Genomic DNA, 14,247 nt, shown 5'->3' on the forward strand with positions numbered 1-14,247 from the left:
CAAGACCGTTTCAGGCTGGACATAAGGAAGAATTTCTTTACTGTCCGAGCCCCCAAGGTCTGGAACAGCCTGCCACCGGAGGTGGTTCAAGTGCCTACATTGAACACCTTCAAGAGCAAACTGGATGCTTATGTTGCTGGGATCCTATGACCGCAGCTGACTTCCTGCCCTTTGGGCAGGGGGCTGGACTCGATGATCTTCTGAGGTCCCTTCCAGCCCTAATGTCTATGAAATCTATGACTACAGTTTCCGCGGCAGCCTGCTGGAACCCTGTGAACAGATCAGGGGCCTGTGTCCCCTGGAAACAGCTGGAGAAATTATCAGAGAGCTGGGGAATCGAACAGGGAGCTAGATGTCAATATCAGAGCAGTCCTTCCCCTTCCCGCTCCTTCTCCTTAGTTTCTGTTTAGCTGCAGCAAGCCCAGCTTCGAAACTCAAAATGTTTTGAAACTTTCGAAACATTTCCAGTGCCCTCATTTCAAAGCCTCTTGTTTCATTTATATTTTGTTGTTTCAAGTTTGAAACGCATCAAAACATCTTCGAAACAAAACACCTGGAGAAGTTTTGCACAGCCCTAGCGCCCAGCCCAGGATGACTAAAAGAGGCTCCCCGATTGACTAGTTGATCAGGATTGACTGGTTAGGGACCCCTGATCTAGGCATAGCTATACCTATGTTCTACAATGTGCATCTTCCATGCTTCTGGGCTTTGCTGATTGGCCCTATGCCCACTTGCTGCTGCATGTGCCGGGGTGTTTCTAAGCCTTCCTCGGAGGCATTGGGTCTTGGCTGCAGCCAAGGCTGGGGACTTTGATTGGGGTATGCCAGTGTTCCTGCTGGGACCAAAGCTGGAGGTTTCTGGCTAGGGGGTCTTGCTCCTCTGCTCAGGGTCAAACTGATCACCATATTTGGGGTTAGGAAGGAATTTTACCCTATGGTCAGATTGGTATGGATTGTGGGTTTTTTTTGCCTTCCTCTGTAGCTGGGGGAGAAGGGGGTGGTCATGGTTCTACCTGGGATCTCTTGAATAATATATTGACAATATTTCATAGAAGGAGGACATTGGTTACTATGGCTGTCCTGCTTTATCTGTGACAGGTTAGGGTGTTAGGCCTGTGTTGTCAGGGTTGATGGTAGTCTTATGCAGAGGTTTTAAATTATGGATTGTATAGGATTGTTTGGATAGGAATGATGCTGCCTTAGGCAGGCGGTTGGATTAAATGCCCTCTAGGGATCCCTTCAAGCCCTACTACTCTGATTCTAGGATTCTCTATAACCTTAGGAAGTTTGAAAACAACTTAGCATATGCTTAGCTGTGGTTCTCCTTACTGCAGTCTGGAGGCAGTGTAGATATGCCTTAAGTGCCAGTTAATTCAAAGTTTTAATACTGTTGACCTGTAAAAGTGATATATCACTTTTTCAAAAATTTTACTTTGCAAATTGGTTCATCAAGAAACATTAAATCATCAGCTTCTTCCTGCATTATTATATAGTGCTGCCTTTTAGAGTTTGTTACTGGAGCTTAAATCTGTTTCTGTCTAGTTTTAGAAGGTATAGTCTGTGTTTCAGAACTTATTTTATATAGGTATTTACAGTTTGTACAAATAAATTGTTTGTCATTTGAATTTAGTTAGATTCTTCAGTCTTTTACTTTTCCTTCTGGTGGTTATTTTTTAAATCTCATACATGACCCAGGCTGGGAAAGCATGAAAAGTTACAGGATGAATTGTATTGATGGGTCCTCTTTTCATCCACAGATACCCAGATAGTGACTCTCCCCCTCCCCCCCGCCCCTTTCCTGCTTCACATCAATGGGCTATGGCTGAGAAATGTGTTCATTCTTTATTTTCCAGTCGCTGGGAAGAGCTTTATGATATGTTGAACAGGTGCATAAGAGGAAATAACACTGGTTCCTTCTGCTATAGGAATTGCTTAATTTGGGGTGATGGAACTCAGTGTCAAATGTGTGGTAGGAAAATATGGGAAATAGATTTAGGTATGTATTCTTAAGGGAAATGCTTAAAGGGAAAGGTAGTTAAGCGTCTGTCCCTCTTTTAATCCAGGTCTGCTACATAAAAACAAAAAAGCTATTGAAGCTTTTCAGGTGTCCTGTCTTCTGCTGCCACCAGAAAATCGGAAAAAACTACAGTTACTGGTGAGGATGATGGCAAGGATCAGCCTCAACAAGGATTTGCCACCTCTTTCTGATACAGCTAGTACCAGAACATTGGTAGGTCTATTTCTAGTGTGGAAAATCTAACTAGGCTTACAAAATCTTTTGTTTAGGTTGCACATATACCATTTGTTGAGCATATTCAGCTATGGTTGTGTTCTGTAAGGGGAACTTTGTGTATTCTTTCTCTGTATACCCTCCTTAATATGCATATTTAGATGTTTGGGGGCTGCTGCACCTGTCTTTTACTGTTTTGGGGCCTAGGTTTTACTGTTGAGGTTAAAGTGTGCAATTGTAAAGGGAAGATGGATCCCACCAGCCCTCCCTTCCAAAACTGTGAATTTTGTAGGCCTGCAAATGTTGCATAGCTTCCCATTGGCAAAGGTGCAGAGATCTGCAGTAGGAGGGTGGGTGGGTATATGTGTGTGTGGTGGAACAGGAGAGATTTCAGGCAGAAGTCATTTCTTGGCTGGTCATTTGGCTCATCAGCTATTTAAAGAGAAAATCTTTATAAGCATGAGACCTTATAGTGCATGCAGGTGGAAGCCTGACGCACATAGCAAAAATTGCTTAAAGTCTCTTAGCCTGCAGTGACCAGGACAGGATCTAAAAGAGCAGGGTAACTCTTGGTGGCGGTGGCCAGAGCAGTAATCCCCAGCAGTGATTCCCTCTGGCTAGAGCAGTGATCCCTAGCACCAGTGACAAACTCCAGTGAAGGCCTCCCCACCTAGCACTTGCTATTTTGGCTGGCAAAGATGGTAGAGACCCTGGAGCACAGCAGCAGTCCCTGGCAGTGAGGAGCATCAGGGTCCTCTAGAGTGGGCCTTGCTACTAAACACTAGGGCTGTGTGAAATTTTGCTGGGTGTTTTGTTTCAATGCATTTCAAGCTCAAAGCAGCGAAATCGAAATGAAGCAAAGGGCTTTGAAACAGCTTCGAAACGAAACGAGGGCACTCGAAACATTTCGAGTTTTGAAGCCGGGCTTACTTGGTTCAGCGGCGGTCCCAGGTGGTAGTGGCAGCCTCCTCTCATCTGGCATGCATATCCAAGGGCCCACGCCCCCAGGAGGTCTGTGGGGCTGTGCTGGGCTCCTCCTGGGGGTGAGGGCCTCTGGATCTACACGCTGTGTGAGAGGAGGCTGCCACTGCTGCCTGGGGTCAGCAGCAGCAGCAATCTTCCCCAGCGCTGGGCACGGGCTGAGCCCAACACTGGTCCCAGGTGGTAGTGGCAGCCTCCTCCCATCTGGTGCACAGATCCGGGGGCTGCACCCCTAGGAGGAGTTCAGCACAGCCCCGCAGTCCTCCTGGGGGGTGCAGGTCCCAGTTCTGTGTGTAGAATGAGAGGAGGCTGCCGGTGCCGGCAAGTGTCACGAGTTTTGCTTTGAACAGTTTTGAGGTGCCGTTTCTCAGAAACCTCTGTACCTATCTCCTTGAAATGTAGCAGACTTTATGCCCTCAGAAGGGGCTACCATCCCTGCAACTTTCATCTGAATCAGGCAAGAAATGACAAAGTTTTAGGCATTGTCATAATTCCCCATTTATAGCTTATGGGTGAAATGTCGAAACAGCAAAACAGTGTTGATGAAACGAAATGGAACAGTGCTTTGAAACAAAATGACAAAACAAAACACTGTCTCTTCAAAATGGCGAAATGGAAGTCAAAACGAAACAGTGCTGTTTTGCACAGCCCTAGTACTAAGCACCCGCTGCTGTTGGCTTGTGTAGCTAGTAGAGCCCCTAGATCAGGGGTGGGCAAAATGCGGCCCGGGGGCCAGATACAGCCTGCCAGGCCATTCTATCTGGCCCGTGGGCTCCTATTAATTTTCTAAATTTTGTATTAATCTGCCCTAGGCTGCCTGTCATGCGGCCCTTGATGGCTTTCCAAAACTCAGTAAGTGGCCCTCTGCCCAAAATAATTGCCCACCCCTGCCCTAGATGGCAGCCCTGGGTAAGTCTTCCTTCCCAACTAAGTGGGCTAGGTGGTAGCTTCCCTGGGTTTGTTTGCCAGTGACTGATACTATTAACAGTTTCAGGATTCAGCTAATATTTTTAATAGCTGAACTTTTCTTCGAGGTTGTATTTGCTTCCAGTTCCCCTTTAATAAGCCCTGGTTTAGTGTTAACATTGCTTGCAAGTGGGGACGGCTGTTAACGTTAGCATGGCCAGTTAAAATTTGTTTTAAAAGTTTATGTTCCTATATATGAACCTGGCCCTTGTTACTGCTTTCCAGTATAGAAGGGTTATGTATGCAAAATAAAATGCACCAGGAATGTGATGGCAAACAGAGTGCAGTAGTTTACTTTAGTTGTAGAGAAGGTGACTGATATTGCAATTCAGAAATTCTATTATTTTTCAAAAACTAAATCAGTGTATCATTCCTATAGAAGTGGGTGACAGACATAGCAGCAAGACTTAGTCTTTGACAGCATCAAAGTTGTTTTTAATTAAATTGGCCGTAGTGATTTCTGCATGAAAGAAACTGTGACAAACAATTTATTTAGATTTGATTCTTCTGAGACACTATTTCTTTTTCTGTGCATTTCACAGCAAGAAAACCTTTCCTGTTGCTACTGAATAAAGTACCAATTAGCTACTATTAAAGGTCATGATTTACTAAGTTATATCAGATATATAAAAGGTGGATTTGGCCATGAGGCTTTGCTGCAGAAGAAGTGTTCGAGGAAAGAAATGGATAAATAGTTTGCTGCTCAGCCATACACTAGGAGTTGGGAGGCCTGTTGTGGAGAGAAGTTATAGGAGTGGCGGGTGATGACTAGTAATCCTTCTCTTTTTCAGAAACTGCAGATGAACAGTATATGAAGGCAGAGAGGGTAAAAGTTAACGGAATATTGTTGAATACACTGAGGCCGGAATTTGATTTGCTTGGTTCTAATCCACTGGAAAATGTCTGAATATTACTGCTCAGCTCTGAAAATGTTTTCTTTTTTAAGGACTGTTTTTTATAATATCTTGTTTTTTTCCAACGGTCTTTCTGCAGTATTTTTTCTAGTGTTGTCACTGGTAGCAACATATTAGTGCCAAGTCACATGATTCACATATATTTTATTAAGACACAGATGACAAAGATTCATTTAATCAAACAGCAACTTTCTAACATGCTGATATTTTAGAGATGCGACGTCTCCCATATGTGGATTCTGTACCAATTTTTTTAATGCCTCAGTCAAAGAGGTAATAACTACTGTGCATGGAAGAGCACTAACATCCCATTTTGCCAGTTGTATTCAGAATATATAAAATGCCTGAAGAGCAAAAAACAAACAACCAATTAATACAATTTCACTGCAGTTGCAATAACTGGTCACTGAGAACTTGTAAGACCCACAGTGACTAGCTGGCACACTGAATCCTTGCCAGAGTCCTTTTGATTAGTCCTTTGGCTAATACTTCATCCGTTAAAGCATAATTAGTAATTTTGAAGTGTACAACCTTATGCAGTAATTAGTTTTCCTGGTAATTAGTTGACTTAAAGGTTACTATCATGAGCCCTCCATAACACCTGTTCAGTTAGCTGATGCTTGCAAAACATTGACTATGCCTCAGCTTTTAATGGCTCAGCAAGATGTACATTGTCAACCATTACATTTTGTAGAATTGTCTTCTGTTTTCATGATGGCTGCATGTAAGAGTGCAAAGAAAAAATTTTGCCTGATTATTTTACTCTGTCATAATTGAGTAATTTTATAACATGAGCATTCTAAATTTTTGATGCAAGGAATTTTACATTAATCCTTTATCTGTATAATCATATAATTCTCACTCAGCCAGTCAGAGATGTATTTTTTTAGTTTTGCACCTTGATATTTCGTAATATTGATTTTTTTGATATTATTTTTAATGAAGAAAATTCTTTACTGTGCCACAAAATGGCAAGCAAAATATATCTCTCAAAGTTGAAAATGTCTAACGAGTGATTTAATCTCTTATTTATGGATGATTAGTCAGTGTTACCAATCCCCTCAGTGTGACAGATTAACAGATTTTACTATTCTAACTTGCATCTGTGTCTAACAAGTTCCGATATGTTTTTTTTGTCTAAAATGACATGAAGATGAACAGCTGCTTAAAATCCTTTTATACTTACTTTGAATGTATTTTCTTTCTTAATAAAAATTGAGCATTTGATTAGGAAACTCAGCCTTGTGCATTCTGTTGTAATGAAATAGTCCTCTTGTTTAAATCTTGCTGGAAATCCTGGGTGAAATGGTTATCTTTTCAAGTGTTAGCAGTAACAAAGTCTATTTTCAGGTAGCATGACTTTTAGTTCAGACTGAGAATATATAACTGCACTGGAACAAAGGATATATTTTAAGTCAACCTGAACATTTTCATTGTACATGGTACTGGCTTTTATCAGGATTGTGCTGATTTTGTGGCTTTGCTGAAGATTGCTCTTTTCTAAAAGAGAACAATTACAACACCATTTATTTATATTTCTTGTACGTGGGGAAAATTGCATGTAATGATAATTTTTGGTTTCTTTTTCTTTCAGATGGTTCAAGCTTTTTCTCATTGCATTCTCTGCTCTAAGGATGAAGTGGATTTGGATGAATTGCTTGCTGCTAAACTAGTAATGTTCCTCATGGACAATTATGATGAGATCTTGAACATCCCTTCCTCCTTACAAATTTCCATAGAGGAGCACGTAGGACATCTCCGGAGAGTGCAGGTGGGACTAATAAGAGTATTTCTCCTGTTCTGAGATAAAAATTACCCTGTCAGTTCTCAAAAATATGACAGATCTGTCAGCTTTTGCTAACTGTCTAGTATTCTAGGCACTGCATACTGAGCGACTGAATTGCTGCTGTTGATAAAATATGTTTATAACCTATTATTAACACTAAGAAGGGTATTTAAGGCACAGTAACTATGCAGGGAAAGACTAAAGCCCTTGGCAGGCATAACTAATGAAACATAGGGACTGGGACTTGGCTCCTAGTAAAGTTCTTAAATGCTTCTAACTGACCTCTTTCATCATTTTTAACTAAGAATTGGCTTCTAGCCAAACCACATACATAGATGGGCTGAAAGGGTGACCAAGTTTGATGCCTCAGATAATCATAGAGAAGTAGGGCTGGAAGGGACCTGCAAAGTTTATTTAATACAAACCCCTACTTGAGGCAGGATCATCCTTATCCAAACTATCCTATAGAAATATATTATCTAACCTCTTAGTAAAACTACAGTCAGCTGACACAACACAAGTCCTAACACCCTAACCTGCCACAAAGCAGCGGGACTGTGGCAGCCAGCATCCTGCTGCTGTAAAGGTTGTCAGTAAATGCTCAAGAGATCCCAGGAAGAGGGCCATGTCCGCCTGCTACAGAGGAAGGCAAAAACCCAGAGTCCCTACTAAGCTGACTGGGGTAAAATTCCTTCTTGACCCCAAAGATGGTGATTAATGACCATGACAAGAGGGACAAGACCCTCTAGTACAGAACCTCCAGACATAAGTCCACGCAGGAGGACTGGTACACCCCATCAAAATCCACAGTTATGAAGACGACAATTTTATCTCTATGTCCCGCATGGGTATGCCAATTCTAGAAGGGTAAGAAAGGAAAAGTAAAATGTTTAAGGAAAATAATGTTCTTAGTTAGAAGTAACCATAGCTAAGGGTAGTCTTATTTTGAGGAAGAGGGGTGAGGTATTTGAGTCTTCCAGAGAAAGCACCTGAAGATTCCTATACATTTGATAACCTGCTTCTTCATCAGGAATGAAAATCCTCATAGGCCAACCACAAAAGAACCGTTGGACTCATGCAGTCATATCTAACATACCTTGTTCAGGGTGGAGACAGGAAGAACTTTTTCCAGTTTGGCAGACAAATCCTCCATACACAGCTAAAGTGATTATGTAAATTAGTTGACTCGCAAGCCTTTACACTTTGGAAGGAAACTTCACTTTCTTCTCTCTCCTTCTGAGCTAGTTCCACTTCAGAAGGTCAAGAGCTAAATATGATATAGTGTCCTGTGTCTTTCCAAAAAAATGATTCTCTTCCATCATCTGTGCCAGTAAACTGATATTTAAAAATTCTGGTCAGAGATTCAGTAACCTATTAGTTTTATAGTAGCAGTTTTGTAGTTTTATCCAGACATTTTCTTTTGATGATTTTTTTTAAGTCTCTGTAGAGATAAGGAGTAGGTCTGTACTGCATAATTCTATGTTGTGTAGAGTCATGTGCTAGCTCTAAACAAGTAGGGTGTATTTAGTCTAGACAGAGCTGTATGCTAACATGACTACACTGGTTCTGGTATTTGAATTAGCTAACTCGGGACGTGTAGTTGGCAATGCATTGCACAGCATAAATATATCTGTGTTTAAACATTTTTATAAAGAAAGAAAGCTTCCACTGAAACATTTTATCCTCCCATGTCTTCTGTGATCTTGTCTCCTGTCCAAACTTGTTGAAGACAATAACCTCTGATTTAATGCTGCTTTTGTAAAGTCTTTATTTCCCTTGATCTACTCCCAACGTATCATCTGGGCATGCTTCTTATAGGAGCCTCTTCAGTTAGGAAAATCTTTGTGAGCAGTTTGTCTTACAACTGCAGTATAATACTACAGAAATGACTTGCAGTAAGGAATCTAAAACACAGGCAAGAAAAATGCTTGATTCTTACTGGTTTTTATGTTACAAGCCACTACCTGTCACTCTATTCCTACAACTCAGCTGCAGAATCCTATGCTGCTTTTCTTTGCTGAATTGTTCATTACCTATTTGGAAGTGAAGCAAGGATGAGACTTGAATGCACATCACCCTTGTATCGTAACAACTTCTCAGTCTGGTTTTATGGCTAATATTAAAAATCTTTAAATATGATTCCTTTTAATAACTGGCATAGCTGTGGATGGATTGAAAGTTCTCCACTTCAGTGTACACATGTAGAAATGTAGTAGTATTTAAGATCACATGATTCCTTCTACTATTTGTCTGTCTATAAAGCTGTAAACTGGCTGTATCATACTGTAATGTGATACATATATATGCATGTGTTAGATCAGTTTGGATTGTTTTTCATAAATGACTGGAGTGTTTTATTGGTACCTGTTTGGCATACAGATCTCTTCATTTTTCCTCATCCCAGTGGTACGGACATGGCTAGTCATGTTAGTCTGAAGTCAGGCAGAAGTAAAGGCAAAGCTTTAATAGGCAACAACCCATTGCATCTAAGCTGCCTATGAATAATGCTTCTTTGAACAAGTTAGCCTCTAAGGTGCCACCCTTCCCTACTTTCCTATCATAACAATATAATTTGATTTATTTATCATTTTGATATGCTTTTAGGCTAGCGATTTTTACTTAGTTGCTCTGTGTGTGTGTGTGTGTGTGTGTGTATATATATACACACATGAAAAATTTTTATTAGATTTATATCCCGCCCTATCCAAAAGGATCAGAGAGGATTCCCTGAACAACGAACGCATCAAAAGTGAGGGGGAGGAAAAAAGACCTGATTAAATCCGTTTGTGTGCTTGCAGGTAAACAGTTACAAATGTGTCAGGTTCTTATAACTGATTTTGAAACAGTCCATATAAAGTTACAGCAGTGGGAGCCAACCTTTTTGGCAGGTGTGCCGCAAATTAACCTTACACCCTCCCTGATGCCACTCCAGCTTCTTTCCCTTAGCTGATCTGTTGCTCAGCTTTGTGCTCCCTGACCAAGTTGCTGCTTTGCTTTCTGACCTCTGCCCTATTTGCTGCATGCCACACACAGGCTGCCCGTGCCACTTGTGACACCCACGCTGCAATGCTGATCGCCCCTGAATTACAGGGTCAATGTTTTTGTATGGTTTTGACTTTTTTGGTGTTGGCATAATAACATAGTTCTCTACTGTCATCTTTCAGCCAAGGCTCTCAGTGCCCTTATTATCATTTGAATGCAGGGAGATGCAATATTCTGAGTTCCTTTATATTCATAAGATGGTGCTAGAAACAGAAAGCATCAAAGGTAACAACAACTAGAGACAACCAAATTTATCTGTGCAGTGTGCACATTCATAGACTACTCTCTAGGCCATCAGTGCAGCTTTTCTAAAGAGAGGAGCCTTGTCTTACATGGCACTTTTAGGGTGATATTCAGTTAAAGTAGGAGCTCCATAACTATTCCCTGCTTCCTTTAGCCAGCCAACAGGATCTTTGTGCTAACTTCACTCCTCTGGCTCTTACCAGTTTTCTCCCAGCCTTTCCAGTTTCCTAACAACTTTGTCAGTTTTCCCCACAAGTGCCATTGTTCTCCCTCTCCCTCTCCCTCTCCCTCTCCCTCTCTCTCTCTCTCCCCCCCCCTATCTTCTAGTAAAATAGTTATTAATTCTGTATTTCTGTTAAGAAGGGTCTGGCCAAACTGAAGCATCAGCATGTTTCTTGTTGAAGACCACAGGGACCAGCAAATCAGCAGTAAAAAGATGGCAACAGAACTGAGAGCTGTTGACTCCCCTGTTTCCCTCAAACAAGGATAATTTTGCCAACTTTCGTCTTGAAAATATAGCAGTTTTCTCTCTCTCTCCTTCAGATAAAATATGCAGGAGCTGACACTGATGCAACTTTTCTTGCTCCATCATTTTGTCATCAAATTAGTACAGATGAGTTTGAGTATCAACGAGCAAATGGCTCTCAGGAACCACTGGCCGCTTTGTTAGAAGAAATTGCAATGAATAAAGAAATATCCATCAAAGACAAGAAGAAGAAACTGAAACAGGTGAAGAAAATTCTCCAAAATCCTGGGCTGTTTTCCTTTCCAACTCTGTGTGTGTGTGTGTGTGTGTGTGTGTGTGTGTGTGTGTGTGTGTGTGTGTGTGTGTGTGTGTGTGTGTGTAAAGATTACCATCGTTGGCTTCTGCTTAGGCTTTGGTGTGGAGAAACAAGACACAGTAAAGGAGTGGGGTGCTGGCAAGCCATGGTTCAGAGGAATTTGCTATTACTTTTTTTGTCTCACCCTCCTATCCCAGATGAAGTTGAGCTAACACACTAGAATTTTACTGCTGGTTTCATTTAGGGGTAAATCATTAAAAATGACCCCATCCCTTCTCCCACTGCCACGCGCACACAAATAAACATGAAAGTGTAGTGTAGATCCAATATCTTGTAACGTTTTAACATTTGAAAAAATATGGTTCCAAACAGGATATGTTCAGAGGTTATATTTGTCATGTCCATATGCATTCACATTATCTCGAAGAACTCAACTCCCAGTTGTATTTCTAGTTCTTCAAGTGAAATATTGTTTGTTCAACTATTAGGCTGATAAAGTAATATGATTAAAAGGTAGAAATGTATTTCTGTATAGTTTTAAGATTGTAAGACTTTTGTAATAAAATGCTGCATCAAACTATAGACTTCAGTTCTCTAGAGGAAGAGAAGGTTTTGAGTCTAGACACTCTTAGAGATTTGAAATTTTACTTTAATTTCTCAGTTGTTCAAAGAAGAGGTTTTCTTTTCCAATATGGAAAAAGAACATCACATTTTTAGATATACTGCTATAGACTGTGAGCCCCAAGAAGGCATCTTTGCCCTAGGCTATGTAACAGATTACATACTTTCTTTTTTTCTAATATATTTTCCAGTGGCTGAATTCAGCCTTTTGGTTGTGTTCTCTGAACTGTACTTCTTTTCTAGTTTCAGAAATCCTACCCTGAAGTATATAAAGAACGATTCCCTACTTCTGAAACTGAAGCAGTGCTGTTTCCTGAAAAATCTAAACAGAAATCACAGCTGCTGATGTGGGCTTTAAAGAAACCTTTTCAACCATTTCAAAGAACTAGAAGCTTTCGGATGTAATTCATCCTTATGGTCATTAACAAACTGTATCTTGGCATATCATCAGTAGGATAGATCTTGTGCAAAAAGGAACTAAAGAGCAGTTTAACTACTGGAAAAAAACTTTGCTAAGAGTGGAAAAGGTTATAAAGGTAAATGTGTGTGTGTGGCGGGGGGCGTGCTTTGTTGAGCCATCATCAGTATTGTAAATCATTTCTAATTCATGTTACTGTTAAAGAATGAGATGGTTGACCCATATCAATGGGAATGGGGGACAAAATTGGCTTGTTTGTAGTTGTTGTTTCAAACTTTTTAGATGTGTATTTTTTTACATAGTTAATGTACAGTTGATTACTGGTCACTAGTATTTTTCTTGAAAAGATACTGTATTGTGTAAACTAGGTTATATTTGTTTGTAATTGACATGCACCAGGGGTCAAGATGCTGTATATACTTGAATGAACTTGAAACACTGGATCTGGTACTGCCTTGCTGGCTGGGTAGCATAATGCCCTTGATGTACTTTGTACGTACTTTGTAATGTTGATTTCAGTTGTGTGCAAAACTTGCCCTTCATTTCTTCCCTCATATGGCAGAGGATGGCCTGGTCTAGCCTACTGAAGTTCCATTGACCTTTGTGATGGAGGACAAGGCCCTGAAGCATTTCTCACACGATCTTCCTGAATATTGCCATGCAAAGCTGGACAGTAATCTAATTTAGGGGTTATCGTTAGGGGTGCCACAAGACCCTTTCAGGAGTGCTGCAGCATGATCGCTGCCATTGCGGCGAAGTAAAAACCCCCCTGTGTCTCATGCACAGCCACACAGGAAGGGCTCTTGCATGAATGCATGTTCCTCCTGCTTATCTGATAAGCCTAAAGCAGGCAAAAGAACCTGGATGTGCTGGGCTGGCTCCCTCTGCTCCCCCAGTATCAGAGGCATGTGTGTTAGTTCTACCTACCCTACATGCCTCTACTTCCAGGAAGTGCCATGCAGGGTCAAACCAGGAAGGGCTGCTGCAAGAGTAGGCTCTCTTGCCCACTTTAGGCTTATCATATAATCCTAATGCAGGAAGAGGGCACACTTGTGCTGCAGCCCTTCCCAGTCTAGCCAGCCAGGAGGCTTGTGGAGCACTTAGCCAGCATTGGCAGACCCTGATTTGAGGGGTACTGAGAGGCTGAGGCAGCAGAACTGGTTTTCAGCTGGGCTGCTGCCACATTCAAAATCTGTTAAAGGGAATCTAAAAAAGGTTGAGAACCACTATTCTCATTAATCAGAAAAAATAAAAGGCTTTGTATTCTGTGAAAAGGGAGGTGCTTATCACAAAATTGTCAAATAATTGAGGATTTTTAATGAGGACTTACATTTGCTCTGTATAGTGAATTCTACTGTACATACAACTTGTATGTGAACTGGAAGCACTTCTGCTTTTTTTTCAGTCATTAAAGCATTAACACTTTAAGATAATTACTTAGAGGCAGTGGTTTTTATCATAGTCATCGCTTTAACAAACACCCCTTCTGAAAGAGTGGCAACATACTGTTGAATCTTCAGAGTGGACTCTGTGAAAGATAGTGGGTGTCTGAAACAACTTCCCATTTTGAAGTTACAAGAATCTGAAGGTGGTTATGCTTCAACATTAGTTTTGCTTTGCTAACATACTAGCTTGGTACACATAGAAGCATACACATTACAAAGCTTTTGGTTTATCACATTCACAAGTGTTTATCTAGCTTTGTGTTTTTGCTTAAGGGCATCTGGTTTCCACAACTGGTTTTTCTTTTCTGTCTTCCTTCTCGTGTGTGTGTGTCTATCTGTCTTTGTAACTATGGTACACTTTTGCTTTAGTAATATTTTTTCCCTTGAAAATGAGCTTGGGAATTTTTAAATAATAATTATGACTAAAATGGGAAATGCTTTTGAATTGCTATTGTCTCTTGTATATATGCAGTGACTTTATTCCCATGTTACTTTGGTTTGTTCTTCTTGGAAGGGCACAGCAGCCCCCCTGGCTCTCCAGGGACCTAGCAGACCTCCTGAGGCTAAAAAGAAAGGCCTACAAAGGATGGAGGATGGGAGTCACCTCCAAGGAGGATTATTCTGCACTGGTCCAGTCCTGTAGGGAGCAGACCAGGAAAGCCAAGGCTGCAACTGAACTCCAGCTAGCTTCGAGCATGGATACCTTCAAGTCAGCTGGCCCTGACAATCTTCACCCCAGGGTACTCAAGGAGCTGGTGAGCATCATAGCCCAGCCTCTAGCACGGATCTTTGAAAACTCTTGGCGCTCTGGTGTAGTGCC

The 14,247-nt window shown here is 41.1% G+C and overlaps 1 protein-coding gene across 1 annotated transcript in view; it reads left to right on the forward strand.

The window, feature by feature from the left end:
- The window catches only part of DEPDC1B (DEP domain containing 1B), a 68,347-nt gene extending 54,969 nt beyond the window's left edge, over nt 1-13,378 (forward strand). The window contains exons 9-12 of the mRNA XM_014519907.2: nt 2,063-2,229; nt 6,685-6,861; nt 10,705-10,890; nt 11,808-13,378. Of these exons, the coding sequence (XP_014375393.1) occupies nt 2,063-2,229; nt 6,685-6,861; nt 10,705-10,890; nt 11,808-11,969 (692 nt within the window). The 3' untranslated portion in view covers nt 11,970-13,378. The remainder of the gene's footprint in view (nt 1-2,062; nt 2,230-6,684; nt 6,862-10,704; nt 10,891-11,807) is intronic.
- Nucleotides 13,379-14,247: the final 869 nt, after the last annotated feature.

Source organism: Alligator sinensis, unplaced genomic scaffold (assembly GCF_000455745.1).
Source record: "Alligator sinensis unplaced genomic scaffold, ASM45574v1 scaffold862_1, whole genome shotgun sequence".
Lineage (NCBI taxonomy): Eukaryota > Metazoa > Chordata > Crocodylia > Alligatoridae > Alligator > Alligator sinensis.